At 58.1% G+C, this 25,414-nt stretch overlaps 3 protein-coding genes across 7 annotated transcripts; all 3 read right to left on the bottom strand.

Moving 5' to 3' along the window:
- Window positions 1–25: 25 nt before the first annotated feature.
- MAP3K6 (mitogen-activated protein kinase kinase kinase 6) lies at window positions 26–11,325 on the bottom strand (the record flags this gene model as incomplete). Of its 3 annotated transcripts, none has more annotated exons than XM_082673087.1 (29): window positions 26–309; window positions 532–608; window positions 899–1,008; window positions 1,066–1,151; window positions 1,242–1,413; window positions 1,687–1,792; window positions 2,072–2,248; window positions 2,418–2,577; window positions 2,875–3,013; window positions 3,117–3,309; window positions 3,413–3,570; window positions 4,058–4,163; window positions 4,484–4,620; window positions 4,858–4,985; window positions 5,389–5,522; window positions 5,604–5,691; window positions 5,845–5,940; window positions 6,030–6,079; window positions 6,201–6,308; window positions 6,385–6,547; window positions 6,753–6,912; window positions 7,309–7,421; window positions 7,522–7,692; window positions 8,115–8,221; window positions 8,606–8,774; window positions 8,891–9,081; window positions 9,357–9,380; window positions 9,469–9,608; window positions 10,968–11,325. In XM_082673087.1, 29 exons carry the CDS (start codon window positions 11,308–11,310, stop codon window positions 219–221), a joined length of 3,897 nt encoding a protein of 1,298 aa, XP_082529213.1. In that variant the 3' UTR covers window positions 26–218. The 3 variants fall into 3 exon arrangements, with proteins under 3 accessions (XP_082529213.1, XP_082529211.1, XP_082529212.1); XM_082673085.1 differs by having other exon boundaries at window positions 899–987; window positions 10,968–11,310; XM_082673086.1 differs by lacking the exon at window positions 9,357–9,380 and having other exon boundaries at window positions 899–987; window positions 10,968–11,310.
- Window positions 11,326–13,501: 2,176 nt separating this feature from the next.
- FCN3 (ficolin 3) lies at window positions 13,502–18,461 on the bottom strand (the record flags this gene model as incomplete). Its single annotated transcript, XM_082665860.1, is given in 12 exon segments — window positions 13,502–13,549; window positions 13,555–13,742; window positions 14,776–14,881; window positions 15,118–15,140; window positions 15,247–15,361; window positions 15,365–15,376; window positions 16,488–16,618; window positions 17,103–17,147; window positions 17,493–17,588; window positions 17,884–17,912; window positions 17,914–18,079; window positions 18,455–18,461. Coding segments are annotated over 12 exon segments (966 nt in total).
- Window positions 18,462–21,026: 2,565 nt separating this feature from the next.
- CD164L2 (CD164 molecule like 2) lies at window positions 21,027–25,052 on the bottom strand (the record flags this gene model as incomplete). 3 transcript variants are annotated; one of them, XM_082657862.1, is made up of 6 exons in its annotated part: window positions 24,901–25,052; window positions 24,309–24,476; window positions 24,137–24,208; window positions 23,605–23,649; window positions 21,895–22,039; window positions 21,027–21,616 (listed from the first exon to the last, which is right to left on the bottom strand). In XM_082657862.1, exons 1-6 carry the CDS (start codon window positions 24,986–24,988, stop codon window positions 21,601–21,603), a joined length of 534 nt encoding a protein of 177 aa, XP_082513988.1. In that variant the 5' UTR covers window positions 24,989–25,052. The 3 variants fall into 3 exon arrangements, with proteins under 3 accessions (XP_082513988.1, XP_082513989.1, XP_082513990.1); XM_082657863.1 differs by having other exon boundaries at window positions 21,027–21,332; XM_082657864.1 differs by lacking the exon at window positions 21,027–21,616 and having other exon boundaries at window positions 21,891–22,039.
- Window positions 25,053–25,414: the final 362 nt, after the last annotated feature.

Raw genomic sequence — 25,414 nt, 5'->3', positions numbered from 1 at the left:
AAAAGTATTGTTTAATAGTCTTTGCCTGCCGGCACTCCGTGAGCTTGAGACACCTCTCTGGTTGGTTCCCCCCACTGGGGCTAGGCTTGGGCCCTACCCTGCCCCCCACCCACCTGGCCTCCTCCAGTTGCCCCTGGGTCCTGGGGCAGGTGTGTCAGAAGCCGCTGTGTTTCCTGCATTCGTCCATCCTTGGGTCTGGCCTCCCGTCTCTGATGTCCTCATTCAGCCTCCCGCGGGCCAGGGGTAACTGGCGTGGACCTTGCTCGCTGTGCCAAGATGGCTCTCCAGATGCGGCATACCATCCCTCCCCTGGGGGTACCAGGCTCAATGAGCCTCAGGCAGAAGAAGGCCCTGGGCTCTCTCTCTGGTACCCACTGTCTGCCTGATGCCCCCTCTGTCCCCAAGGGACCTTAGGGTCCCTATAGTTTTCAGAGAGGAACACAGGCAGGTCTGTAACTAGGGGGGTGGTGTCACGATCTGGCCAGCATGAGGCCATATGTGTGGGTTATCCCTCAAGGGCCCAGGACATACCTGATGCGTGTGTAGACGAGGTCATCTCTGGTGGCACAGGTCAGTAAGGCATGGAGGGTGAAGCTGTGGTTCAGTAGCTAGTTGTGGACAAAGACACATATACAGAAACAGGGAGGGTTAAAATCAGAGAAAGATGGGTCCAGAGACCCAGGAACTAGCTCTGTTCTACTACCAACATGCTAGGACAGATCACACTCCTTGCTGGGCCTCAGTTTTCTCATCTGTCCAATGGGAGGCATATACAAAGTGCTAATTCAGTATTGAGATTCTCTGTATCAGAGGGAGAAAGTGAGAAGAGCTGAAAGATGGGCATAGTTGGAGTCTTTGGTTGGGGGGGGTCAGGGACTGCCAATACTCGCCCCCTCACCGTCCGGATGGTGCCTGAATCCACATTCAGTTCCTGTAGCCACCGCACCAGGCCATGGTCCACTGTGAGAGCAGCTGTCGGGGAGAAAGCTGGTGAACCCAAGGACGCCTCTGCCAAGAAGCTGCCTCACACCCACCGTTCGAGCTCTCCAGACTGCTCCCCCTCACCTGCGGGCTCCCCACTGACGCGCTGTAGGGTTAGCTGCACCAGGGCCTGGCACTCCCGTTCCTTCTCAGCCAGGACATCTCGTAGCCTGTTAGAAGGCAGAAGGCAATAGAATGGAGGGGGCGTAGGTAGGGGTGAAGCTCCTGCAGAGGCTATGGGCGAGTCCCAGAAGCTGTACCTATCGGTCTCTGCTCGCAAGAGGCCCAGCTGCACCATCGAAGGTGGGGTTCCCTGCTCGGGTTCCCCTGGGAGCGGGCTCCGCTGGACTGGGGTCTCCTGCTGCTTCTCCTGGGACTCCTCTTCTTTACTGGACTCCTCCGACTTCGGTGGGACTGCCTCCTTCTCCGCCTCTGCCAATCCGAGCGGGGTGAACTCAGGCAGGGCGAGAATGCCCATTTAGGACCCCAGACATCGGCAGAGGACGCGGGGCTCTGGGCACGGGCTAGGCAGTGTCAGCCTGGGAGATATCCATTTGGTTACGCCATCCCCCTGCTTGGCGCCGGGTCAAGCCAGGGCCTCGCTGACCACGCCCCTACCTGCCCTATTTGTGTTCGCCACGCCCCCAAGGATCACATCCTCGCCCCGCAGGCAGGCAGGCAGGCAGGCTCCGGTCCCCCACCCACCTGGGGCCAGAACAGCCAGGGCTGCCAGCACAGCGCGGCTGAGCAGCGAGTCCAGCACGAACATCCAGTGTGGGCGGATCTGGCGCCTGTGGAGGATCTGCTTCACCTGGAGCAGGAGGAAGGGTGCGGCTGAGACTGCAGAGCTTCAAACAGAGATGGGGCTTGAGTTGGAAAGGCCTAGAAAGTCTTCTATCGGAGGCAAGTGGGGTGGGCGGGCTTGGGATCAAAGGAGGGGCTGGGAAGCTAGGACTGGGCCGATGTCCCTTTCCCGATGGTTCTATCGGGGAAGACATGGAATCTTGCAACATCAAGTCCTTGTACATTCCCAAGCATGGGGAGCTCACTACCTCTTATTGGGCAGCCCTAACTGAGAAAGCTCCCTCACCGCATCTGGGAAGGCGAAGAGCGGTCCTTGCAGAATCTCGGGCCCGAGGCCCTGGGCCCGAAGCTGCCCTTGCAGCTCCTGCAGCTCCTGGGCCAGCTGCCGGCGGTTGGGAGTGTGGATGTGCGCCCTGAGGCAGCGCAGTAGCTGTTCCACATGATTCCTCCCCAGATGGGAACCCTGAGGAGGCAGAGAAGGTCATCAGCGAGTATTCCCGCCTGAGCCGGGGGGAGATGCTGGTGGGAGGGTGCAGGGCGCGGTGGGGTGGGCAGCGGAGGGACGGGGGAGGCCTTCAGCAGGAGTCCTGTCGGTGCTCAACCAGCAGGGGGGGCCGGGACGAGCCGCCCACCTGTTCCTGCTCCAGGTGCAGACTCTCTGCCAGGGCCTGTAGCTCCTGCTCCAGTACCGTAGCCAACATGGCCCGGCGCTTGCTCTCTTGGTGCAGGAGGCTCAGCCCCGAACTCTCCTCAGGGGACGCGGGCTCCTCGGCCCCCGGCTCCTCAGGCACCCTGGGTGCAGTGAAGAGCGGCTGTTGGAGGGTGGGCAGCAACACCATCCCGCCACCTCCACCCCAGAGTTTGAATCCTGGCTTTTACTTTTATGCCCACCTCACAGGGACAAAAGAGATGAACTCAGCATTGAGAGGGCACAATAAATATAAGTAAGAGCATGTGGGAGGAGGGCACCAAATGCCATCCTTACAAGTGGCCAAAGTGCCCAAGTCCCCAAGGAGGGCTTTTTCTGGAGGGAGCGTACCAGGACAAAACCAGATGAAGCAAACCCCCCCCAGGACCCTGGGTTCTTACCGGAGCTGGCTGGTGTCCCCATAACTGAGCCAGCGCTTGGGGGGACTGGGAGGGTGCTGAGAGGGTGCCTGAGGCCGCGGGAATGTCTGGGACTGGGAGGTCAAGGCAGCTAAAGGAGTGGGGCTGGTGGAAGGGGCGTCTGAGGGAGGGACAAGGCTGTCATCCGGGGCCCCGAGCCCTCTCACCGCCACAGCTCCTCTGCCCTCACCCCAGCGTGCTCACTCCCTCCACCCGCTTGGTACCTGAGGGCCTTAGAGCGTACTGGGGGGAGCCGGGGTTGCGGCTCCTCTTCCCAGGTTGCAGGAAGGGGTCCTCCAGCAGCGCTTGAGCACTGGCTCGGAGGCGTGGATCCGGCTCAAAAGTTCGGAGGAGGAAGGCTTGAGCCTCGGCTGACAGAGAACTGGGCATTGGTGGGTGCACCTTGTACATGCCCACCTGGGAAGAGGGCAGGGAGGGAACACAAGGGACAAGTTTAGAGGTGTTCAGGGCCCAGTCTGTCCCCACCCCACCTCATAAGCCAGGCCGTGAGGGATCTCACCTGAAACATGGCAGCCTGCGGGCTCCCCAGCTCGTGGAAGGGTGGGCGACCTGTGGCCATCTCGATTACAGTGCAGCCCAATGACCAGATGTCCGCCGCCTTCCCATACCCTCGTGGGCCCTGGTCAATGATTTCTGGGGCCATATACTGTAGGGTCCCTAGGACAGGAGCAGTAGCAATAATGTGCATCTAGGCTTTGTCGCTGTGGGGGTGGCAGGGGGCTCTGTCATCCTCTGGCCACCTGCATTCACCCTGAACTTTAGTATCCGGAACAGTTCCTATCACCTCCCCTGGTCATCAGCCATCTATCCTGAGCCTCCTCGCTCATCTCAGGCTCTGTCACGTTCGTGGGCTCCATCACCCACAGTAGGTGCCATGATCTAACCTGGATCGCATCATCCGCTTTGACCTTTGGCCGCATCAACACTTCTGGGCTCCGTTTCAGGGACTAAACTCAATGTCATCAGCTATGCAAGCTCCAGTTCTAGATCCTATCAGCTAACCTCTGGCTCAATCACCTGCCCCCATTAGAGTCCCCCATTAGGACTCTAACTCCATGCCCAGGAGAAACAGCATTCCCTGGAAGGTCCCAAGAGTTCTCTGCCCCACATCAGCAACCCCATTCACCACCCCACCCCCTGTTACCTGTGAAGGTCTCAGTGCAGGGTGTGATGCCTGCTAGTCGCTTGGAGGTACCGAAGTCGGAAATCTTGAGCAGCCCGCTGAAGGTGTTGATCAGTACATTGTCCCCCTGAGTAGAGTGGACAGTGTGCTCAGCAGACATCAGGCTGGGCTCCTGGTGCCAGAACTGGACTCTATCCCGAGACCCTGACTCCTGGGACTCCCAGCCTTACCGTGCCTCTGTCAACCTCCTCCCCCTGCCAACCCACTTATCCCCCTCTGGAAGTTAGCTTCAGATCTGAACTTCTTGCCTTCTCTAGGGAACCTTCTTGATGAATTCCCCAGTCCTTTGCAAAGGGTCTGTCCACTTAGTCTAAAATGTCAGCCTCTGTCTGGGGCCATATCTCTGCCTCCCCACTCCCCACCAGGGTGAGCCAGCTACACGCTGACCTTGATATCTCGATGCACGATGCGGTTGTCGTGCAGGTAGCTGAGTCCCTGCAGGATCTGGCGGATGTAGAAACTGATGGTGCTCTCGTTGTCCTGCAGGGGTCCCCACACTGACCGCAGCAAGGAGGACAGGCTGCCTGGGAAGATGAGTCCAAGGTCATAATTGGCACCCACTTACTCCAGCGCACAGCTCTGCTCAAAGGCCAGGCCATGGCCCAGACTCCATCACCCAACTGCACTGCCTCAGCTAATTCTGGGCTACACTACCCACACACGCTAGGGTTCATTTTCCCGGAGGGCTCTCCACCTCTGCTTGGCTCCAGCCCCATGCCCCACAACTCCAGTTCCGTTCCCGTCCCACGCAGGGCAGGAACCTCCAGGCACTTCCTCCATGAAGATCTTGAGGTAGCCGCCCTGACTGACTGAGCCCAGATAGCGCACGATGTTCTTGTGGCGCAGGCGTTTGTGCAGAGCGATCTCTTCATGCAGTGGCTGAGAGAACCTGGGGGCAGGTAGGGAGTAAAGAACAGGCCAGCTTGGGGCAGAGATGCTTACCCAACTCCAGCGCCAGCAAGGCAGGCCCCCAGGATCTGCCCCGCCCACCAGCACCCCCGCCCCTGACCTTCCGCAACTTAATCACCCAGCCCACATGCCCTCCAGACCACAGCCCGCCCTCCGGGTCCCTGCAGTTCTGCGCACAGGCCTGGGCCCACTGGGCTCGTACTCTCGCTTCTGTGAGCCAGCGCACTCGGCTCGACCACTTGGGCATCCGCGTCGCCCCCGCCTGCAGTCCCGCCCACAGGACCCTCTCAACTCGCGGTCCCGCCCATTTGACCCGCCCACCTGGTCCCCCAGCCCCCCACCCCGAGCCCTGAGCCCCGCCCGCGTGGCCTCAGGTCCCAAACCTGCTGTCCCGCTCCGGGATCTCCTTGATGGCGATGCGCACCCGCGTGCGCCGATCGCGGCCGGCGTACACCACCCCGTAGGTGCCCTTGCCCAGCACCAGCCGCTCTCCCGACTCCGTGTACTCATAATCAAACTGGGGGGCGGGTGAGATGCGGGGTTCAGCTGGGCCCTCAGCCCTTCCCCCTCCTCAAGCTTCCAGCAACCCCTTCCTCACCTCCAATACCTCCCCTCCGCCCTCCGCCTCCTCTGCGGCCGCCGTGGAGTCCGGATTCTTCACCAAGGCCTGGATCAGCCCGCAGAACCTGAGGACGGAGATCAGACTGATGGGAGGGGCACCTTGGGCGGAAACTGTCCCCTTTGCCGAAGAGCACCCAGGGAACATGTCCCTTCCTTTCCCTCAATACCCCGGGCACCCTTGCCCTCAGAGCACCCCGACGCCGAAGGGCTGCGCGCACCACTGACAGTGCCCTCCGCTGGGGAAGCACAGCTGGACGTCCTGAGCCGGGGGAAGCGCGTAGAGGAAGCAGCAGCGCTCGTCTCGCTTCGACACGCTGGAAGGGATGAAGAACCCCAGTGAGCCGGGCAGCCCAGCAGCGCCGCCCCCGCCCCCGTCCGACCTCCCCCAGGTCTCCCCTCTGACCTGACACCGCTGATGGAGGCCACCGGGAAGGTCCAGCTGGAGGGAACGTCCTGTGAGAAGAAAAAGGTCCGAGAGGGATGTGGGGACCGGGAGAGGGGTCTGGGGATGGGGGAAAGGCTGGAGAGAAGGGGTGCATAGATGTGAATGGGGGTGACTCACCGGCGATACCACCTGCTTACCGGGCTCCAGCAGGCTCACTGTCACTGCGCTCACCGGGTTGGTACCCTGAGCCTCCAGCCTGGCCGGTAGCAGCACCTTATTCATCTCCAGGACCAGCACCTGCAGATGACAGGGGAGAGGCGTTGGTCAAAAGGGACCTGCCCCTCTCCCAGGTCCCACACCCCACGGGCCTCACCAAGCACTGCTCCCCTTGGGGAGAAGTCATCTTGAGTGGCTGGCAGGACTGTAGCAAAAAGTGGAGCCAGAAGTGTGCGTGGTGTGGGGTTTCTCCAGGAGGCTCTAGTGTGGGTCTGAAGTGCTGGTACAGCAGGAAGGTTTCCATCACAGACACCAGGTACCTGCAGACACAACCTTGCCCTCAGCTCAGCCCAGGCACCAGCTAGCACTGCCAGGGGAGTAGACTGGCTTGGATGCAGCCAGAATGTGGCCATTGGGTGCCATGGGCACTGGTCTGAAAGAGGTTCGGACTAGAAGCCAGTGGATATAGGTGCAGAAGCTGATAGACCAGGCCAGCCCAGGACCACCACAGAAGGGGCCACCTACCATATGGGCGCATTGAGCTTGTACAGCTGCTCTGCAGCCAGTGCCACCTGGGTGAGGTCATTGACAAGGATCTGAGCTCCCAGGTAGAAGCCAACATCCCAGTAATACTGCATCTTCTCCGCACAGCCTTTTCGGGCCAGCAGGCAGCCCAGCTTCATGCCTGGGAGGGAGGGGCATGGGTTGTATTGAATGTGATTACAACTTTGGGCAAAGCCCAGGTGTAGGCCACAAAATTCATGTGGGCAGGAACATAGAAATGGCTAAAAACTTAGGTGTGGCCAGATCTCAGGTGGGAGTAGGAGCTCAGGCACAGGTAAGGGTTTGGGAACCAGTGTACGTGGAATTCAGTGTGTAAGGAACACAGGTGTGAGCTTAGGAACAGTTGTGGGCTCAAGGGCTCACGAGGGCCCAGGACTGGGGTGGGTTCAGGCAGAACAGGTCCAAAAGGGGATGTGGTCGGCCTCAGCTCCAGCCCAGTATCTTCTCTCCCTGCCCTCTCCCCAGGCCCCTCTGAGCTCCTGTGGGTAGGGGATAGGGGTGCAGGACTGGGGTTCACCTATGAGCCGGAGCTCCTTGGAGTCCTCAAAGCGCTGCCCAGCAGCAATGAGAAGCACAGCTGCATTGATGCCCGAGTGGAGGCTGGGCTCCACATCAAAAGCCTTGCGATACCTGGGGTAAGGGTGGGGGGACACGGGGCTGGACTCATGCCCACAGCCTCATTCCTCATCCCTCTAGCTCAGCCCACTGTCCACTCGTTTGGGCCCCTTACCAGTGATAGGCCTGCTCCCGGTGCCCAGCATCCTGGAAGCCAGAGCTGAAGAACATGTCCTTATAGATACGGCCACACATGCAATATAGGTCAGGTGCCACTGAGCCCTCAAACTGTACCAGTGGCAGCAGCACAGCCAGTGCCTTCTCCCGGTCCCCAGGCCTGTTCCTCCTAGGGGAAGGGGAAGAAGGCTGGGAACCCACTTGTTGGCCCTGCCTCCACTCTCTGTCTAGGAACCCCTAGACCCTAAACAGCAGGGACCCTTCCAAGGGCCTGACAATCATGAACCCAGAATAGCAGTGACTCTGGTCAGCTCTGATCTTTCTAGCGGTAGCGATCCCAGATGGAAGTGATTTCTAGCTGCAGTGACTCTGAGAAGCAGTGACCTTGGATAGCTGTGACCACTCCAAGGGCAGCGCCACCACCCCACCCCACTCTGGGCAGCAAGAACAGAACAATAGGGACCATTTGACGTCAGTGTGACCTTGGTCAGCAAATTCCCTGAACAGCAGTGATTGCAGACAGCAATGACTTTGCACAGCAGAGACCCGTGTCCCCACATGCTACGACCTGAGCCTTGCTCTGCTACCCACCGGTTGAGGGCAAATGTGTAGTGGAAGCAGACACTGTGCTGCTCGGCCACGTCACAGGTGGGCAAGGCCTGCAGTGTCTCCACCAGCTCAATGATGGCTGAGTAGTCCTGCAGGAGGGAATAGCGTGCCCGGGCCTGTTGGCCTCTGGTGGGTCCCATCGGCCCACAGACCCTGAGGTAAACCTTGAGCTGGGGTCCCCTCCCACCCCGACACCCCATCTTCCCACCCACCATCCTCTGCACACCTCCTTCAGGCCCAGCAGGTAGTGTAGACACCACACCTTACATGGAGAACCCACTGTGTGCCCCAGCCTCCCAGCTGCCCTGGGAGACAAGATCGTCCCCTATTACAGACGAGGAAACCGAGGCTCAGAGACGTCAGATAATTTGTTCAAAGCCACCAGTGAGCAAGTGAGTCCAGGAGCTGGACTCGGGCTTGTCCGACACTGAATGCCGCTGCCCCCACTGCCCGCCTCTCTGAGCACCACACACCTGCACATCACGGTAGGAGAGCAGCAGGTTGATGATGATGTCAGGGCTGAGCAGCTCTACGCTGTCCAGTCTCCGCTGCAGGCGAGCCAGCTCCTGCCGCAGCTGCTGCCCGCTGAACCGCTCCCGCGCCTGCCGGATGTCCCGCCGAATGGTCTCCCGGAAATAGCCACTAACGTCCACGGCAGGGGAGGGGGGGAGAGAGAATGGCCGGGCTCGCCCCTCAGCCCCAGCCCCCTGTACCCTCACCAGCCTCCTCCTGGTGCACCTGCTGAGGGCCCCCATTACCAGGAGTCCGTGGGCGTGGTCTCCAGCAGGCGGGCAAGCCGGCCCACCAGGGGTGTGAGCAGCACCTCGGTGCCCACCCCAGCCTGTACCAGGCCGTCAGCCAGGCCCCTCAGGAGGCCCGCATCTCCACATAGCACCCGACCAGTGGCTGTCACCACATAGGGGATCAGCGTGTAGCTGCCAATGCAATCCTGGTGGGAGGGAGGTGGGAATCAGTGGAGGTCAGAGGTCAGTACCAGGTTAGAGAGGGGCAGTGAGGGGGTCAGAGGTCAGCACCAGTGGGAACTAAAATAGCAGGGAAGGGGCACACTTCATGAAGGGAGACCACAGGGAACAAAGGGTCACATGGATGTCAGGGGGCACTAGGGAGGTCAGAGAGGAATGAGGAGGCCAGGAAAGATAGTGGAGGTCAGAGATCATAATGGAGGTCAAAGGGCACATTGGAGTAGGGGTGGTTTCTGCTCACCGAGTTCTTCTGGAAAATGTCCTCCTGCAGGGGACAGACATTCAGATACTGGTGTTCTGAGTAGGGCCACCCCAGCTTTGTGCCGGCCCCCACCAGCCCGCTGGCCACCTACCCGCAGGGCCTGCAGGTCAGGGAGGTCGGCCTGGGAGCAGAGGAGCACGTTGTTGGTCATGCTGAAGCTCTCCCGCACACCCAGGTGGTAGAACAGGGAGGGCTGCGCCAGGGAGCTGCTCACCTCCAGCACCACCACATCTGCGGGCACACGGGTGGGGGCCCTGAGCCCTGAAGCCCAGCTTGTGGGGAAGTAGCCTGGGGATCCATCCTGGCTCAGCCTGCCTTCCCATTGTGACTCCAGCAGGGTCCAGTTTTGCTCTGGGCCTCAGTTTCCCCCTTTTAGGGTCCCTCTGGCTCATACAGAAATTATATCTATAGTATTGCAAGGAAAGGAGTGGAGCTCCCCGGGCTATGACTCACATGCCACTGTTCAGAGCCTGCGGACACTGGGCACAGAGAAGGAGGGCTGTGCACCAGTCTGGAGCCTGTTCCAGGCCATCTGAGAGGCAGGAGTTGTGCAAAGATAAAAGTTCCCTTCCCTGGGTTCTCAACCCAGTCTCTTGAAAGGGGCTGGCACAAGCAGTGTGCTGTGTGTATACACATGTGTATACACACATGCCCTGTGCGTGTACAAACACTGTGCCTCTGTGTGTGTGTGTGTGTGTGTGTGTGTGTGTGCAGCTTGCTGTGTCTGTATCTCTGTGTGTGATACTGTCTGCGACAGTTTATGTGAATCAAGATATGTACGATTTGTGAGTCTGTGACTCTGTGTGTCTCTGTCCTCAAGGTCGAGTCAGCTTTCATTTTTAGGCTGAGGTTTTATGGACATCCTGCAAGTACGGTTCCTGGACTCTTGGATGAACAAATAAGTATCGGGGGCGGGGCGTCCGGGATGGCGAGAGGGCGGGGTGACCCGCGCGGGAATAGCCGCCCCCGGACGACCCTGCTCCGCCTCCAGCCCCCCCACCCAGGCTCGGCGCATTCTCTCGGAACTACTGGGGTCTCATAACCCAAGCTCCCTCGCCTAGAATCCAGTGCAGTTGGGCAGTTGGTCCCCTTCACTTCTCTTTCTGCCTCTCCAGCCGGATCCTCGGAAGTAGTATGCTAGGACCCCTGAATTCCAGGCCCACATGTTACGGCTCCTTTTCCTAGTCCAAGTTCCACCTCCCAGGATTCTCCGTCATGAGATCCGTGCGAGATCATCCCGAGGCTGAGTTCTCCAATCCCACTCCTGAGATACCACACCCTGCCCCGCTCCCAGCCTCTCCCTAGGCACGGTGACGACTCCAGAGTGCTTAAGCTCCAACCCTGAACCACGAGCCAGGCCTGGATCCGCTAAATCCCTGCCCGAGTCCGGCCGTGCTCCAGATCCCCTAAACTCCACTTTTATCACGGCCCCGCCTCGAGCCCCTAGACTTTAGCTCACTTTATGCCCGCATAGCCCCCTACACCCCACACCTCGGGATCTACCGGGAGTCGCCAAGCCACGCCCCTTCGGCTCCTCCCCAGACCCTAAGCCCCGTCCCAGCGCCCCGCCCCGCCCCCAGGAGCGCTCACCCGCGTTGTAGAAGGAATCGAGCGCTGAGGTGTCTCCCAGCGCCAGGGTCCCAAAAGGCAGGCTGCGCAGCTGAGGTCGTGGCCGCGGTCCGGGGAGCTGCGCGCAGGCCTCACGCAGGCAGCGCAGAGGCAGCGGCTCCGCCTCGGCTCCAGTCTCGGGTTCCACCAAGGGCTGCGGCTCCCGGGTCAACACGTAGACCACGGTAAGCGGCCGGCTTCTCGCGCAGCCCCGGCCCGGGGACGCCGCGAGCGGCCGGCCCCGGCTCAGCGCCTCGGCCAGCGGGTCCTGCCAGCAGCTGCCGGCGCACTCCGCGGCTCCGGACCTCAGGCACTGCCCCGCCATGCGGGGGCGCTCGGGCGTCGGGCGCCGGGCTTTGGGCACCCGGGGCGGGACAGGAGCCAGAGACAACAGATACCGGGATCTCGGGATCGGGAATCAGGTCAGGATCGGGAATCTCCTACGGGATCTGAAGATCTGGAGATCTGGAGATCCGGAGTCCGGCCGGAGGTCCCGTTTGGGAATCTGGTGTCCAGGGCGAAATCCGGCCTCTGACTTGTAAGGTCCTGAGGATCTGAAATCGGGGATTGGGGTCCAGGGAATCTTGGGCATCCGGTGATCCGCGACCCAGAGTCACGTGGGGGAGTCCCGAGAATCGGTCAGGCAGTGCTCACCACCCGGATTCCGCAGGAGAGCGCCGGCAGTCGCTCTCTCCTGCCCTCACATGTATACAGGCCGGGCCCAGCCCTTTCCTGGACGACAAGGGAAAGCTCCACCCTCGGCCCTGGGGCAGCACCGCTCCCTAGCGCCCTGGGACAGCACCGCTCCCTAGCGCCCTGGGACTCGGCCTCTTCCCTCCCTCCTCTCCCGCCTCTGAGACAGGCCGCTTCCGGAACAGCCTGTGTCCCTGTGCACGCCAACCGCTGTGGACTGCTCACAGCAGGCACTCGTATGATGTGTGCCCAGGGGACTTCTCTGGTGGTCCAGTGGCTGAGACTCCGCACTCTCAATGTAGGGGGCCCAGGTTTGATCCCTGGTCGGGGAACGAGATCCCACATGCCACAACTAAGAGTTCGCATGCCACAACTAAAAGATCCCACATGCCGCAAAGAAGAGTTAAATAAATAAATATATATATATAAATATATAAAAATAGATAAGTAAATAAATATATATATAAATAAATAAATACACACACACACACACACACACACACACGTGTGTGTGTGTGTGTGTGTGTGTGTGTGTGTGTGTGTGCCCAGGCCAGGGCTAAGGAAGGCAGAGGCAGGAATTGCAGATTGCAGGCCCTGCCCCCTGCGGGGTCTGTTGAAAGAAAGGATCTCCAGAGACATTAGTGTGTGTAGAACACAGCGTAGCGTGCCACGAAGAGTGCCTGTCCTCCGGGTCCCTGCTGTGCAGGCTGGGAGGGACTAGAGACTGGGGGAAGCCTGGTCCTCAGCCTGCCAGGAGCATGGGACTTGGCTTCTGAGCCCGGTCCTTTGCACTTTTGCCAGGGGGCTGCTTTTCCCGTAACCCAATCTGCCGTGGAGCCCTTCTGATCTATGACCTCCACCCAGAACATGACCATGGAACCTGAGAAGAATCCCCATGCAAACGTTTCTCTACTACCTGGAGAACGCCAGAAACCCCAGCCCTTGGGCTACAACAGCTTCCCAGCTCCAATCCCCAAGAATCCCTAACCTTCTAGTGTGAATTAGTGAGGCAGCAGCCTGGTATAAACTTCAGTGAACTCTGAGATCAGGAACTGGGGACTTAGAGAGGTTGAGTAACTTGTTCAAGATAACTCATCTACATGACAGAGCAGGATGCAAGCCCAGCACTATCTGTCAGGCTCAGAGATCAGACTCTTAACTATTGCTCTAACACTGTCTAGAATGTGACACTGGCAAATTAACTAACTGCTCAGTAAATGCCAGCTCAGTACTGCTGTTTCACTGCCTTGTTGCCCCATGGAAGAAAGATGTACCTGCCTTGGTTTGACTAAGTTCAAACTAATCCCTAATGGGACAGGCAAGAAGTAGCAAAGAATGAGAACTTGACTTACAACAGAGCCTGGAAAAGAGACAACTTAGAAGGGACAAGGAGGGGGCAACAGAGAGGGTGAGATAGCTGTGCAATTCCCACCACAAAACCATCCACTTGTAGGACCCAGGGGGCCCAAGAGTATTCTCAGTGGATGCCTGAATCCTTCCAAATCCACCACTCAATGCTCCTCTGGCCTTGGCTTGCACACCTCTTGGGATGGAAGCCTCACTACCTTTTGAGGCCGATTCGTCCGTCTTCCTGACTGGAGGGAATATCTTCCTTGAATGGAACTGAAACCTGTGCCCTGCTCTGCCCTTGTGAGTTTTTCCCAATAACTGGAAGAGGTCTGCAAGCCAGGAAAGGGTTAAAGTGATTTTTTTTTTTTTAACGTGGACAGAGGAGCAAAGATGGTTAGCAATGGGGAGGGGTAGCCGAGGGTCCAGAAACTGTACGGGAGAGATGAGATAACTCTGCTTGTTGCCAGGATGCCCTAGCAAAGCATTATGTGAACCCTGTGGTAAGGGTGGCCCACGCACAGTCTGAGGCCCAGTCAATGTCATAGTTACGGGCAGTGGCTTCGGACATCCAGTGGCGCCCGTTGAGATTGGACTGATAGCAGGATCTGAAACACCAGGCACCACGGACAGTCACCTCGCAGTTGCTCTCGTTTGTATCATGGTTGGTGTCATAGGTGGTAAAGGGCTTCCTGCCGTGGAAGCTCAGGGTGTCCCCTGGCAGGAAGGGGATGAGAGGCACCTAGGTGCCGGCACCATGCCTGGCACCCTTGGAGAGATGATCTCACAGGAGCCTCAGAGCAATGGTGAGGTGGATGTTTTCAGCCCCCATGAGAAAACAGCAGTGCCAAGGAGCCAAGGTGTTTGCCCAAGGCTACACAGGGGCACTGGGACTTGAGCTCAGGACTGTGGCTCCAAAGCCACTGGCTCCTCCCCCTACCTTTTCCCCTCCCAGAATCCTCAGCTTCCCTCTTGCTCCTTTGTCTCCTCCCAGCTCCCATCTGCAGCCTGAGCAACTGTGCCAGGGAGAGCTGGGAGGGATTTCTCAGATGCCTGGGCAGGAAAGGGGGCTCTCCTGAGGCACCTCCTCATAACCACTTCCCTCTTTCAGATTTCTCCTTAACAGTTGGTGTTTCTTTGAAAAAAGCCTTCTCTGGTTCCTCTTCCAAAGCATATAATGCTGGGGACTTCCCTGGTGGTCCAGTGGTTAAGACCCCACACTACCAATGCAGGGGGCCCGGGTTCGATTTCTGGTCAGGGAACTAGATCCCACATGCATGCCTCAACTAAAGATCCCGCACGCGGCAATGAAGATCCCACATGCCACAACTAAGAACTGGCAGAGCCTAAATAAATAAATGAATGAATAAGTTTTTTTTAAAAAAGGCAGATAATGCTAACACTCAACAGAGCCTCAGAGTCTCCCACACCCTCCCTCCCTGCCTCCTTACCCATTTTACAGGGGAGGAAACTGAGGCTCTGACCCAGAAGGGACTTGCCCAAGGTCACATAGTTAGTAAATGACAGAGCTGGACTTTTAAACTCAGGATTGTTTGCCTCCAGAGCCCAGCTTCTTCACTCCTACACCACCCTGTCTCACAACTGCCATTTTTCAGATGAGGAAACTGAGGCCCACAGAGGGGAAGGAGTTGTCCTGGGTCATTCATGGAGGCCGTGGCAGCCCTGGGAAAGAACCCAGCCTCCCTCACCTTCTTTGCCTACTCCAGGGCTCCACTGTAGGCTCGCTCACCTGCAGTGCCCTCTGAGAACCTGCCCAGCACTAGCTGGGTAGTGACCTGCCTCCCCAAAGAGGTTCCACAGTGAGCAAAGGTGCGATTGCCTTCAAAGTCCTCCACCTCCGGGCTTCCCTGGTGGCGCAGTGGCTGAGAGTCTGCCTGCCAATGCAGGGGACACGGGTTCGTGCCCCGGTCCGGGAAGATCCCACATGCCACGGAGCGACTGGGCCCGTGAGCCATGGCCGCTGAGCCTGTGCATCCGGAGCCTGTGCTCCGCAACGGGAGAGGCCACAACAGTGAGAGGCCCGCGTACCACAAAAATAAAAAAAAAAAAAAAAAAAAAAAAAGTCCTCCACCTCCACCCGCAGGTCCCAGGTACCTGGGGGACAGGGAGGCAGAGATGGAGGAATCCTCAGATCCCAGGTGGGAAGTCAGAATGCCAGGGAAATGCCCCTCCAGCTCCCTGGACCCTACTGAGAACCTACTCTGGAGAGTAAGCTGGGGCAAATTCTCATTATCTAGCCAGAATTCAGACTCCTGGCTCCCAAGACCTGCTTCGTAGGAGGACCAAGAGCAGATGAAATCCACGGAACCATCCTGTCACCGCTGGAATAGCTAGGGAGGCAGAGAAGGCTAGCACGGCAGCCATTACTCCAGGCTGAGCATGGGATGAGGAGAAGCAGGGGGCAGAGGCAGCTGAGAATGGATGCACTGTGGGGGGTAGGTGGACAGGCACCCCCTCTTTGGATTGGGGGCTTGTTGATAAAGTGTGAGTCCAAGTGAGCCTTGCCTGTGAATATGCTGATGAGCTCTACACACACTTGTTACCTTTTACTGACTCTCAACTTCACACTGCAGCCTCGAAAGCCCTGGGGGAAATGAAATGAGAGAAACGTCGTCCCTGTCCTCGGGAGACGGTCAGTCCAGTTGGGGGTCAGATTCAAAATAACCTGTTTTAATTTACTATCATAAGAACCGAGATATTAGAGCAGAGAAGTCACCTCCAGAGGCGCACCCAGCCTTACCCTGATGCTCCCTCCCAAGCCCACTTTCCTCTTCAAGCCAAGCAGATCCCAGGCCCTGCAGAGTTTCTCTCCTAAATATCTTTCCGTCTAAGAGCCTCTACTTCCATTTTTGCCACTGCCCACCCTCTTCTCCTGCCCCGACCCCTGCAGTTGTCCTAACCTGTGTCCCTACCTGCAGTCTGGTCCCCACTCAATGCACCTGCCAGAGTGTAGCCTGAGTCTTCTTTCTAAAACATGTCTGACCTGGTCCCTCCTCTGCTTAAAACTCTTCCATGGCTCCCCACTGCCCTCCACACTCCTCAGTGGGTCATTCAGTGCCCTCTGTGAACTGGTCTTTTCAGGGGCCCTCAGTCCATTCTTGACCCACAGCAGTAGACCTCAGCCAACCGCTCCACCTGCTCTCAGCTGATTCATACAGTCCCCCCACACCCTCTTGTACTCTCCTGCCTCCTTACATTTGTCTTTCCCCCTACCTGGAATGCCCTTCTGCACCTCATCTATCTCGAGAACTTCTACACAGCCTTCAAGGCCCTTTCAAATGGCATCTCCTCTGTGAAGCCTTCTCAGACTTCATTCCGTAGTGAGTTACGCTTAAGGGATGCCTTGGCTCTGGTAGGCTCTGGCTCCCCCTAGGGGCCAAGGGGAAGAAGTGCCCACTGGGCCTGACTTCTGAGTCCCTTCTCTCCCGGACACTCGCTCACCAGCCAGCCCCCCGCGTTTGTGATGTCCACGTCACAAAAGACTGGGAAGCCTCGGCCCTCGGGTAGGCACAGATGGTACCAGCTGCTCAAGGTGGCACCCCAGCTCAGCAGCTCCTGGCAGCTCCTGGGGCCTCGGGAAGGGGAGATGGACTGAGGGGGGCCCCCAAGTTATTCCCCACCCTCCACCCCCCTCACAGGCAATGGAACAGGCCAAGTGTGGGACCCAAGAGCCCTCTTGATTCCTTTGGACCCCTGAAGAGGGGTTCCAAGGTGCGCTGGGTGACACCTGGGGTCCACCAACACCCCAGCACCAACTGACTCCAAGTGCCTGGCTCCTGTGAAGGCAGCCTCACTCTCCTGGCCCCGGAGCAGGTTCGCTGAATCTCCTTCCCCAGGGAAAGATGAGTGTTGGCTCTTGAGGTCTGAGTACCTCCAAGGGAATGCCCATTAACTACCAGAGGGGAGGGTGCCCAGGCCCTTCTAATTCTCCCCACTCCTCCCAGCCTTCCACCCCCTCTGCAGGAGAGAAATCATAGCCAATTCCTGAACGGCAGCCAAGCAGAGGCAGGGACAGAGCAAAGAAAGACGAGGAGACCTCTGGCCGCACATACTCACCAGGCTCACCCTTGGGGCCCATCTTGCCTGGTGGTCCAAGTTGCCCTGAAATCCCAAGGCAGAGATGCATTACATCCCACCCGTGTCAGGGGCCAAAAAGCAACGAGGGATTTGGAGCCAGAAATCAAATCCCAGCTGCAGCCTTTCCTGGCTCTGTGAATGTGGGCAAACTGCTTATCCTCTCTGAGCCTCACTTTCCCCCTAGCAAAATGGGGATGGTACCACCTACCTCACAGGATCAATCTTCGGATGCTGGGCATCCGGCCTGGAGCCTGGCACGCAGTAGGTTCCTTGCCCTTTTGTCCTGGGCTCTCAGCACAGGCTGTAACTGCTGCACCCCGTCCTCCCCAGCTTGCCCCAGGTCCCTGCCTGCTCCACGGCATCTCTCACCTTGAGGACCTGGCGCTCCCTTCTCCCCAGGACTTCCTGGGGCTCCAGGACAACTGGGCAGGAGGACAACTTTGCTGGCTTCCAGTTCCCTGGGTTCTGCAGGGAGACATGGGGCTGGGTGGGCACAGGATGGGCATGGGGGGAGTGGGCATTTGTCTCCCAGACCCCTCTGCACTTCTGTTTTCACCCCCCAGATTCTAGCTGTCAGGACACTGGCCTCCGGAGCTGGCAAGGTTTTTCACCATTTGCATCTATTTGCATATGTTTTTGTGCAGAGTCCAGATTATCAAACTCCCACACTGCTCCTTGAGGCTAGTGAGCCTGGCTGGGAGAAGCATACCTAGGGAGGGAATGAGGGCAGATGGGTACGGGGGGCGCCCTAGGCCTCTACCTGGGCAGCTGGGGCATCCTGGCTTCTCAGGCGGGCTCCCCAAACAAGAGGAGCAAAAGGGAGAGTGGGGTCCAGAGTGGGCCCACCTTGCTGGAGCCCCTGAGGGAGGGTGCCAGTTTATAAGCGGCCAGGCTGGTGAGAGGACATGAAACAAGACTTCCTCCTGTTGTCCCTCCCCAGGGACATCCCACCCAGGCTGGAACCAGCAGAAGGTGGGGGCATTTCCTTCCTCAGCCCTGGAGAGAATGGGCAGAATCCCTGCCTGCTCCAACCAGGATGGAGTCCAACTTCTGCTCCTGGCCTCTAGGGCTCTGCAGCCATCTCTTCAGACTTCGGGATTCACATAGGGTTTTTCTACCTTTGAACTTTAGCTAAGTCTTTGCCTTCCATCCGGAAGCCTCCTCCTCTTCTCCCCCTGTGAAGCTCCGCCCATCCATGAAGGTCCAGCCCTAATGCCATCTCCACTAGGAATCCTTCTTTGATCCTTGTCACCGGTGTCAGGAATGACCGCTGCTACCGTCTGTTGGGCACCTACTGCACCCCACGAGTCATGCTGGGTGCGGTACGTTACCTCCCATCGTTACACAGCCCCCCTCATGGTCGTTATTACTGGCCCTGGGTTACAGGCTGGTACATAGCAGGTGCTCAGTTAATGCTGGTTTAATGAATGAATAAAAATGGAGAAACGGGCCCAGAGACAGGATATGATTTGTGTTCTCTCTGGCACTTATATGCCATAGATTTTGCCCAAGCCCATGTCCCAACCCCCTTAGCAAGGTGACTTCATGCCCACCCTCAGGTCCACTGAGAAGCCCCTGGCAGTGCCTAGAAAACAGCCGCTAATATAGGCCATCGAATGGGCAGACCGTGCAGGGCAGGCATGGAGGCTGGGAGGCCAGTGAAGAGGCAGCAGCCTTGGTCCAGATGTGAGTGGTGAGGTCTGAGCTGGAGAGGGACCTCCGGTGATAGGGGAGGGGAGGAGAGGAAAGGCTCATTCATTCCTTCACTCATTCATTCCTTCATCAAACGCTCCCTGAGGGCCTCCTTTTTCCAGGCCCAGTGCTTGTGGGGGTGGGGAAGGCTGAGGTTCAAGAGGGTGTAGGGAAGGTAGAGGCCAAGTTTGCCAGACAAGATGGATCCATGAGATGGACGCTGAGACTCTGCAATTCCAGTTCTAGGAATCTGTCCTCCCTACTCTCTCCCACAGGTGTGCCAAGATCTGCAGACAAGCCCCTTTACCATGATGCTGTTTATGATAAAGTGGAAATGACCCAGCTGCACATCGAGAGGATGCAGGCAAATAAATCATCCCCATCTGTACAAGTCATAGGGCAAGTGTGATCTGTAACAAAAGGGGCAACACTGCAGAACAATATGTAAAGCACGCTCCCACTTTGTATTTTAAAAACGCTAAATGTGTGCTGTGAATTCACAGAAGAAGGTCTGACACATCCTGTTAAGCATAGTTATTTCTGGGGAGTGGGACCAGGGGGAGAGGGATTCTCGCTCTTTATATAAACTTCTGTGTAGTCCTCTTGTTCCTTACAGGCATTTACTTTTTTTGGGGGGGGGACACACGGCTTATGGGATCCTAGTTCCCCAAACAGGGATCAAGCCCGTGCCCTCTGCAGTGGAAGTGTGGAGCCCTAACCACTGGACCGCCAGGGAATTCCCGGCATTTACTAATTTTGAAAAAGAAAACATTCTATAGAGAAATTTCCTTAACTGGGTGGAAAGCCAGAAAGATATAGGGGCATTTCCTCCCTTGGCCTGGGAGGAATTGGGCATTATACCAGCCAGGATTAAGTGCTAGGTGGAGAAGCCAAGGGAGGGTGACCCAGGCAGGAGAAACTGCGTGTGCAGGGGCTTGAAGGAGAGAGAGCAAGGCAGGCTGGGTAACACAGATGTAAGGAGCTGGAGGGGAGGCTAAAGGGGAGGCTGATGTCTGAAAGGAGGGGGGTGTTGATGGAAGTGAGCATGGAGGGGAGGGACACGGAGGTGGACTGTGTTTGGCATTGTCCATGGTGGTGCAATGTCTAGGCAGGTGAGCCCTCTGTGAGGCCAAGGAGTAGCTGGAACTCCCTGTGGAGCCCAGGGGCCCTAAAGCCCTTCCAGCTGCAGCCGGAGACCCTGCACGGAGACTAGGCCTGGGGCAAGAAGAGGTGCAGGTGGCTGACCACAGGCTGCCCAGCTGGTAGGGTGGATGGATGCCCTGGAATGAAGCAGACGGAGCACATGCACCTGCTCTGAACCTTCCCCATATCCCACAGAGATGGAACCGCTGCTACCCAACTTTACAGACGAGGAAACTGAGGCCAAGAGCTGTTCAATTAACTTGTTCCCATTCACACAGAGCAGTCAGGCTCCACAGGCTGAACTTTCACCCATGACTCTCTATTGCGTCTCAGCTTCCTAGGACAGTCATGGGACTAAATCAGATACTGATGTTAGACTCTCAGCCACATGCCTGGTTTCCAGCAAGTACCCCATTGATAGGTGATGTTACTAGTCAGGGAAGACTTCTGGGCCCAGGGATGGGGGGTAAAGAGGGGGAGGTGGGCACGGGTGGAGCTTTCCAGAAGGGCCTGCTCAAGGAAGGCCAGAAGTACCCTGTGGAGGGTCCCGGGGGCACCTCCACCTTGGCACTGGGGCAGAGACCCAACTTTAGAAGGCAAAAGAGCCTGGAGATGCCTCTGCAGAGGAGTTCTGAAGTTCTGCTCATCCTGGAGTCAGAAAAACCTGGATTCAAATCCCAGCCCTGCCCCATTCCACTCTGTGCGATCTTAAGCAGGTGTGCTTACCTTTCTGTGTCTCTGTACCCTTATCTATAAAGTGGTGGAGGAGGGGATTAAACACATGTAACAAATAAAACTATTTTTTGTTTTGGCCGTGCCATGCAGCTTGTGGGATCTTAGTTCCCCAACCAGGGATTGAACCCGGCCCCAGAAGTAAGAGCGCTGAGTCCTAACCACTGGACCGCCAGGGGAATTCCCGCAAACAAAAATATTTTAAAAGATGACAGTATCAGTTCAAGTCAGAATTTCCATTAAGGAGAGGACAGTGGCCATACCCCCACCCTATCCAATCCACACACAGCCCAAGACATGGGACATAAAACACAGTGCTGGAAAGAGCTCCTTTATTTGGGGGCAGTGTCCAGGCCAGGTTGATGGGAGGAGGCAGGCTCCAGACCTAGTACCAGGCAGGGGGCCCCACAGGGATGATGGCTGAGACAGGAGGTGGTTGAAGGATGCTCTCATCTGCAGGTACCAGGCCCAGACAGGAGGGGATGTCAGGTACTGGGCACCGAGCCTGCTCGGTGCCCACAGGGGCCAGAATTTGGTGACCACAGTTTCTCCCACCCCTAGTGCCCACAAGCGGGTCAAGAGGGCAGCCTCTTCATCCTTTTTCCCCTGAGTGTGGAATCCAGGCCTGAAGGGGGTCAGATTCTGCAGAGGCCAGACAGAGAGGGCACTCAGGGCAGTGGCCCCACCTCAGCCAGGCCAAGGACACCCACCCTCAGAGAGCAGGCGGTGGTCAAAAGAGCAAACACTTTAATGGAGGCTGCAGCGATCCGCCCCACAGCACACATGGGGCCACAGCACACGGGGGCCTCAGAGCAGCTCCCCTTCTCAGAGGAAAACCAAACCGCACACAGGGCCCAGGCTCCTGCCCGTGGCCACAGAGCTGCAGGCCGAAGGCTGCCTGTGCTGTCACCTACTGGTTCTCCTCCCTGCTGGCAGCATGAGGGGACAAAGACAGGTGGGCTCAGTTGGGCTCGCAGACGCCGGGCCCAGGCTGAGTCCTGCCCCGGCCAACACCCAGCGGAGAGAACCCCACAGCTGGAGGAGGGAGAAGGGGTGTGGCTCACATGGGGGAGGTTGGGAGGGACTCATCGCCCCTAAGGCTGCCCCATGGGGAAGACAACGCATCCGCGCTAACAGGGACCTGAGGGGCAAGAGAGGGGGGCGGGTGGGCAGTGAGCTGGGACTCGGCGGGCTAGGTACTCACAGTGTCTGGTAGGTGCTGTCCTTGGCCTTGAGGAAGCGCAGGACAAAGAAGGCCACTGTCTGCAGGCTTAGCACCAGCACGACGCCACCAATGAAGCTGGCCCCGTCAAAGCCAGGGCCGTGCGCCTCGGGGACCGAAGGGCCCTCTGCAGGGAGGAGGTCACAGCAGGCCGCTGTGGGCCAGGAGCCCAGCCCCACCCCAATACCCCGCACAGGTCATCTGGAGGCCCCAGTCCTCACCATGGGAGCCTTGAGCGGCAGGCTCAGAAGTTCAACCCAGACCCCGTGGGCGGTTGGCAAGTGCCTGTGGGGAGGGCCAGTGCCTGGCTGGGGAGACAGGGCCTTGGCTCGGCCCTGGCTCTGCTGCTGAGCTGCTCGGTGGCTTGATGCCTCTTACACCCTCTCTGAGCCTCCTGACTGCAGGGACCAGATGGTGACTGAGCTCCCTGCCAGCCTCCCTCTTCCACAGGGGCCCAACACGCTGAGGACAGACCCAGAACTTGGACATCCACACCCGCTTCAGCTCAGAGTCGCTCTCAGCCTTGGGTCTTGGGGTTTGAAGCCCAGATACAGATGCTGTGGTCTCCTTTCAGGACTCCTAAGTCCCGAGACCCTGGAGTCACCCAATGCCAGAGCCCTCACTTAGGGAGGGAAGGAGCAGAGGAAGAAGTGGAGGCCCACACCCTACCAAGTAGATAAATGAAGACTTGATGACGTACGTCAGAGGGAGAAGCCAGGCTCTGAGTGCCAGGCCTGTCCAAAGTCACCCCACAGTTAGGGCATAGCCAGACTCACACAGCATCCCCTGACCCTTTCCCCTGCCCCCGCCTTGTGGCCCACGGTTGCCAGGACGTCTGGGTGGCTCCCAGCTGTGCCACGTTAGCCATCAACTCCCACCAGGGATTCAATTTCAGGCCTTGGGCCAGGTGCCCAGAGCAGGGCAGGGCAGGGATGGTGGTGGAAGATCATTCTGGGGCAGTGAAAGGGGCCCAGTTGGGAGCTGGGTCCACCTCCCAGAGGGAGTAGCTTGTGGAAGGGGGGGGGTCTGAGAATATGAAGGGCAAAGGGTAGTCCCAGCTGCAGCTCAGGGAGCCCCAGAGAAGGGCATTGGGGAAAGAGGAGCAGAAAAGGGAAGAAATAAGCTGTACAACACTGATCTGGGGCTCAAGCCGGAGGGAGCCGAGCCATCAATAATTCAGCCCCTAAGATCACGTTTCTGGCTTTAATTAACCAAGAGCCTCTTCAGCCATCCTTGCCAAGCCTGCTGACCTCCAGGCCCTGAGGGGCAGTGGGAACCAAGGGGTGGGGTTCTTGCCTCTGTTCTGCCAGGAACCTGCTTTGTGACTCTCTCTGGGCCTGGACGTTGCAGTAGGTAGTCACTGAGGACACCTTGGCAACCTGAGCCATACACCCTCAGCACCAAGTAGGTCCGGAGGGGGTCATCCTGAGTTCTCTGGTGTTGGGAGAAGGGATGGGAACCATCATTTCTCAATCACCTTCTATGCATCAGAAACTGAACTAGGTGCTATACATCTTCTCATAAAATCCTCACAGCAACTTTGTGAAGTATTATCCAACTCACTTTACAGATGTGGAAACAGGCTCAGAGGGAGAAATCACAGGGCTGAGGTCACAGATCTCGTCAGTGCCTGAGCCCAGCTCTGTCTTTCCCTGCACCTCTAGACCACCCATTCCCCCAGGTAGTACCTACCTGTTGTGATGGTCTTCGGTTCATAAGTGGGATGGTGGTGCACAGCTGAAGAGACAGGGAATCCATAATAATCCAGATCCCCACCCCCAATTCCCATCAAGACCCCAACCCAGGCCCACCCAACACACTTTCAAGCCTTAGTTCACACAGTTCCTTCCACCAGATGTGCCCTCTTTCCACTCTACCTTTAAGTGTCATCTCTGATGCCACCTCCTCCAGGAAGCCCTCCCCCATTCCCTTCTGAACTTCCAAAGTCCTCACTATGGTTTAAAATAGAAGAGCTAGCTCCCCCATCCTCTCTACATGCTTGTCCTAGATCCTCTGGCTGCACCAATTTACAGAGGAGGAAACAGGCCAGAGAGGGGAAGGGACTTCTCAGTGAGCTAAAGGCAGAACTGAAACTGGACCCCGGTGTTCGTGGGCATAGTCTACTCTCTGGGAGAGGCCAATTCCATATTGGAGGCCGGCTCTGACTGGGGACACCTCAGCCCCTTCCCTCCAACTTGACTTAGGCCAGCAGGAGCCCCCTTACCTGGACATGACTCTGAGCGGTTGTAGACAGAGCAACCTTCCTTGACCACCTCAGCTTGGGCCACACAGTGTCCTGGTGGGAGAAGGTTCAGGGAAGAGGTTTAGGGGGTGGGGCCAAGGCCTTGGTGTTCATAACTGGGGGCACTAAACTTGGGGAGGGCCTGACTCCATACCTGGCTCCTCCGGCTGACACTGCTCCCACACGCAGCCAGTGAGGTTGTGGGCTCTGTTCCCCTCCACACAATGCTCACAGAGCTTCAGCTGTTTGCAGGCCCCTCGGACAGCTGGCCAGATGTTCATGCGGAGCAGGGCTCCCCGCCCAAAGCCTCGAGCTCCTTTACCTGGGAGTAGCATGGGTGCAGCACTTTGAACCCAAGCTACAGCCCCCCTTCCCCACTTCGGTGGATCTCACCCCTCTGCACACATACACTCACCTGGATCCCCCAAGCCCCTCTGCCCATCTGCAGTTTCCACAAACACATGGTTACACACACCAGGAACCTCCCTGACATTCACCCAGAGCACCCTCCCTTTGCATACATCGGGAGCTAACCCCCCATACACTTAGGGCCGCTTCACTTCCATACACCTGAAGCTCCCTCACACCTGGCGCCTATATGTACACACAGGAATCCACACACAGCTGGAGTCCCCTTCTACCCACCCCAGGAGCCCCGCACACATGTGGAAAACTCCCCTCCCGCCCCCCCAACTCCCGACTGCTCCTGGCAGGCGGCTGGGTGAAGGGTGAAGGGCACGCGTTACCAGCCACAACGAGCTGGGCACACAGGAGGAGGCAGCAGCAGCCGCCACAGAGCGCAGCCCGTAAGGCGCGAGGTCCCGGCGCGGCCATGGCGCGGAGGCGGAGCCTGGGGGTCGGGGTCTGCGGAGTGCTGGTGTGGCGCGTCCCTTCTGGACTCGGCTCCGCCGGGGTGTAGGGAGCGAGACCCGGGCAACCTGGGCGAGGCCAGGTGGGCGTGGCTCTGGCAGGGAGGGGGCTAGTGACGCCACCAGGTGGGGCGGGGTTTTGTGGTCTGAGGCGGGGTCAGGTAGGGCGTGGGTAGTAGGCGCGGCCTGGTGGGGGCGGGGGTTCGGGGTCTGGGGCGGGGCTCCTGCAAAAGGGGGCGGAGTCCAGGACCGGTAGCCGGACAGGTTGCTGGATTCCCCCACCCTCAGTTTCACGAAAACTGCTGCATTATTATCCCTACTTCACAGGTGAGGAAACTGAGGCTCAGAAAAAGTGAGTGACTAGTCGGAGGTCACAGAGTTAGTGGCAAAA

The sequence above is a fragment of the Grampus griseus genome (assembly GCF_964374135.1).
Source record: "Grampus griseus genome assembly, chromosome: 1".
NCBI classification, from domain to species: domain Eukaryota; kingdom Metazoa; phylum Chordata; class Mammalia; order Artiodactyla; family Delphinidae; genus Grampus; species Grampus griseus.
Note: the sequence above shows the minus strand (reverse complement) of the source record. Positions and strands in the feature narration are given on the sequence as shown.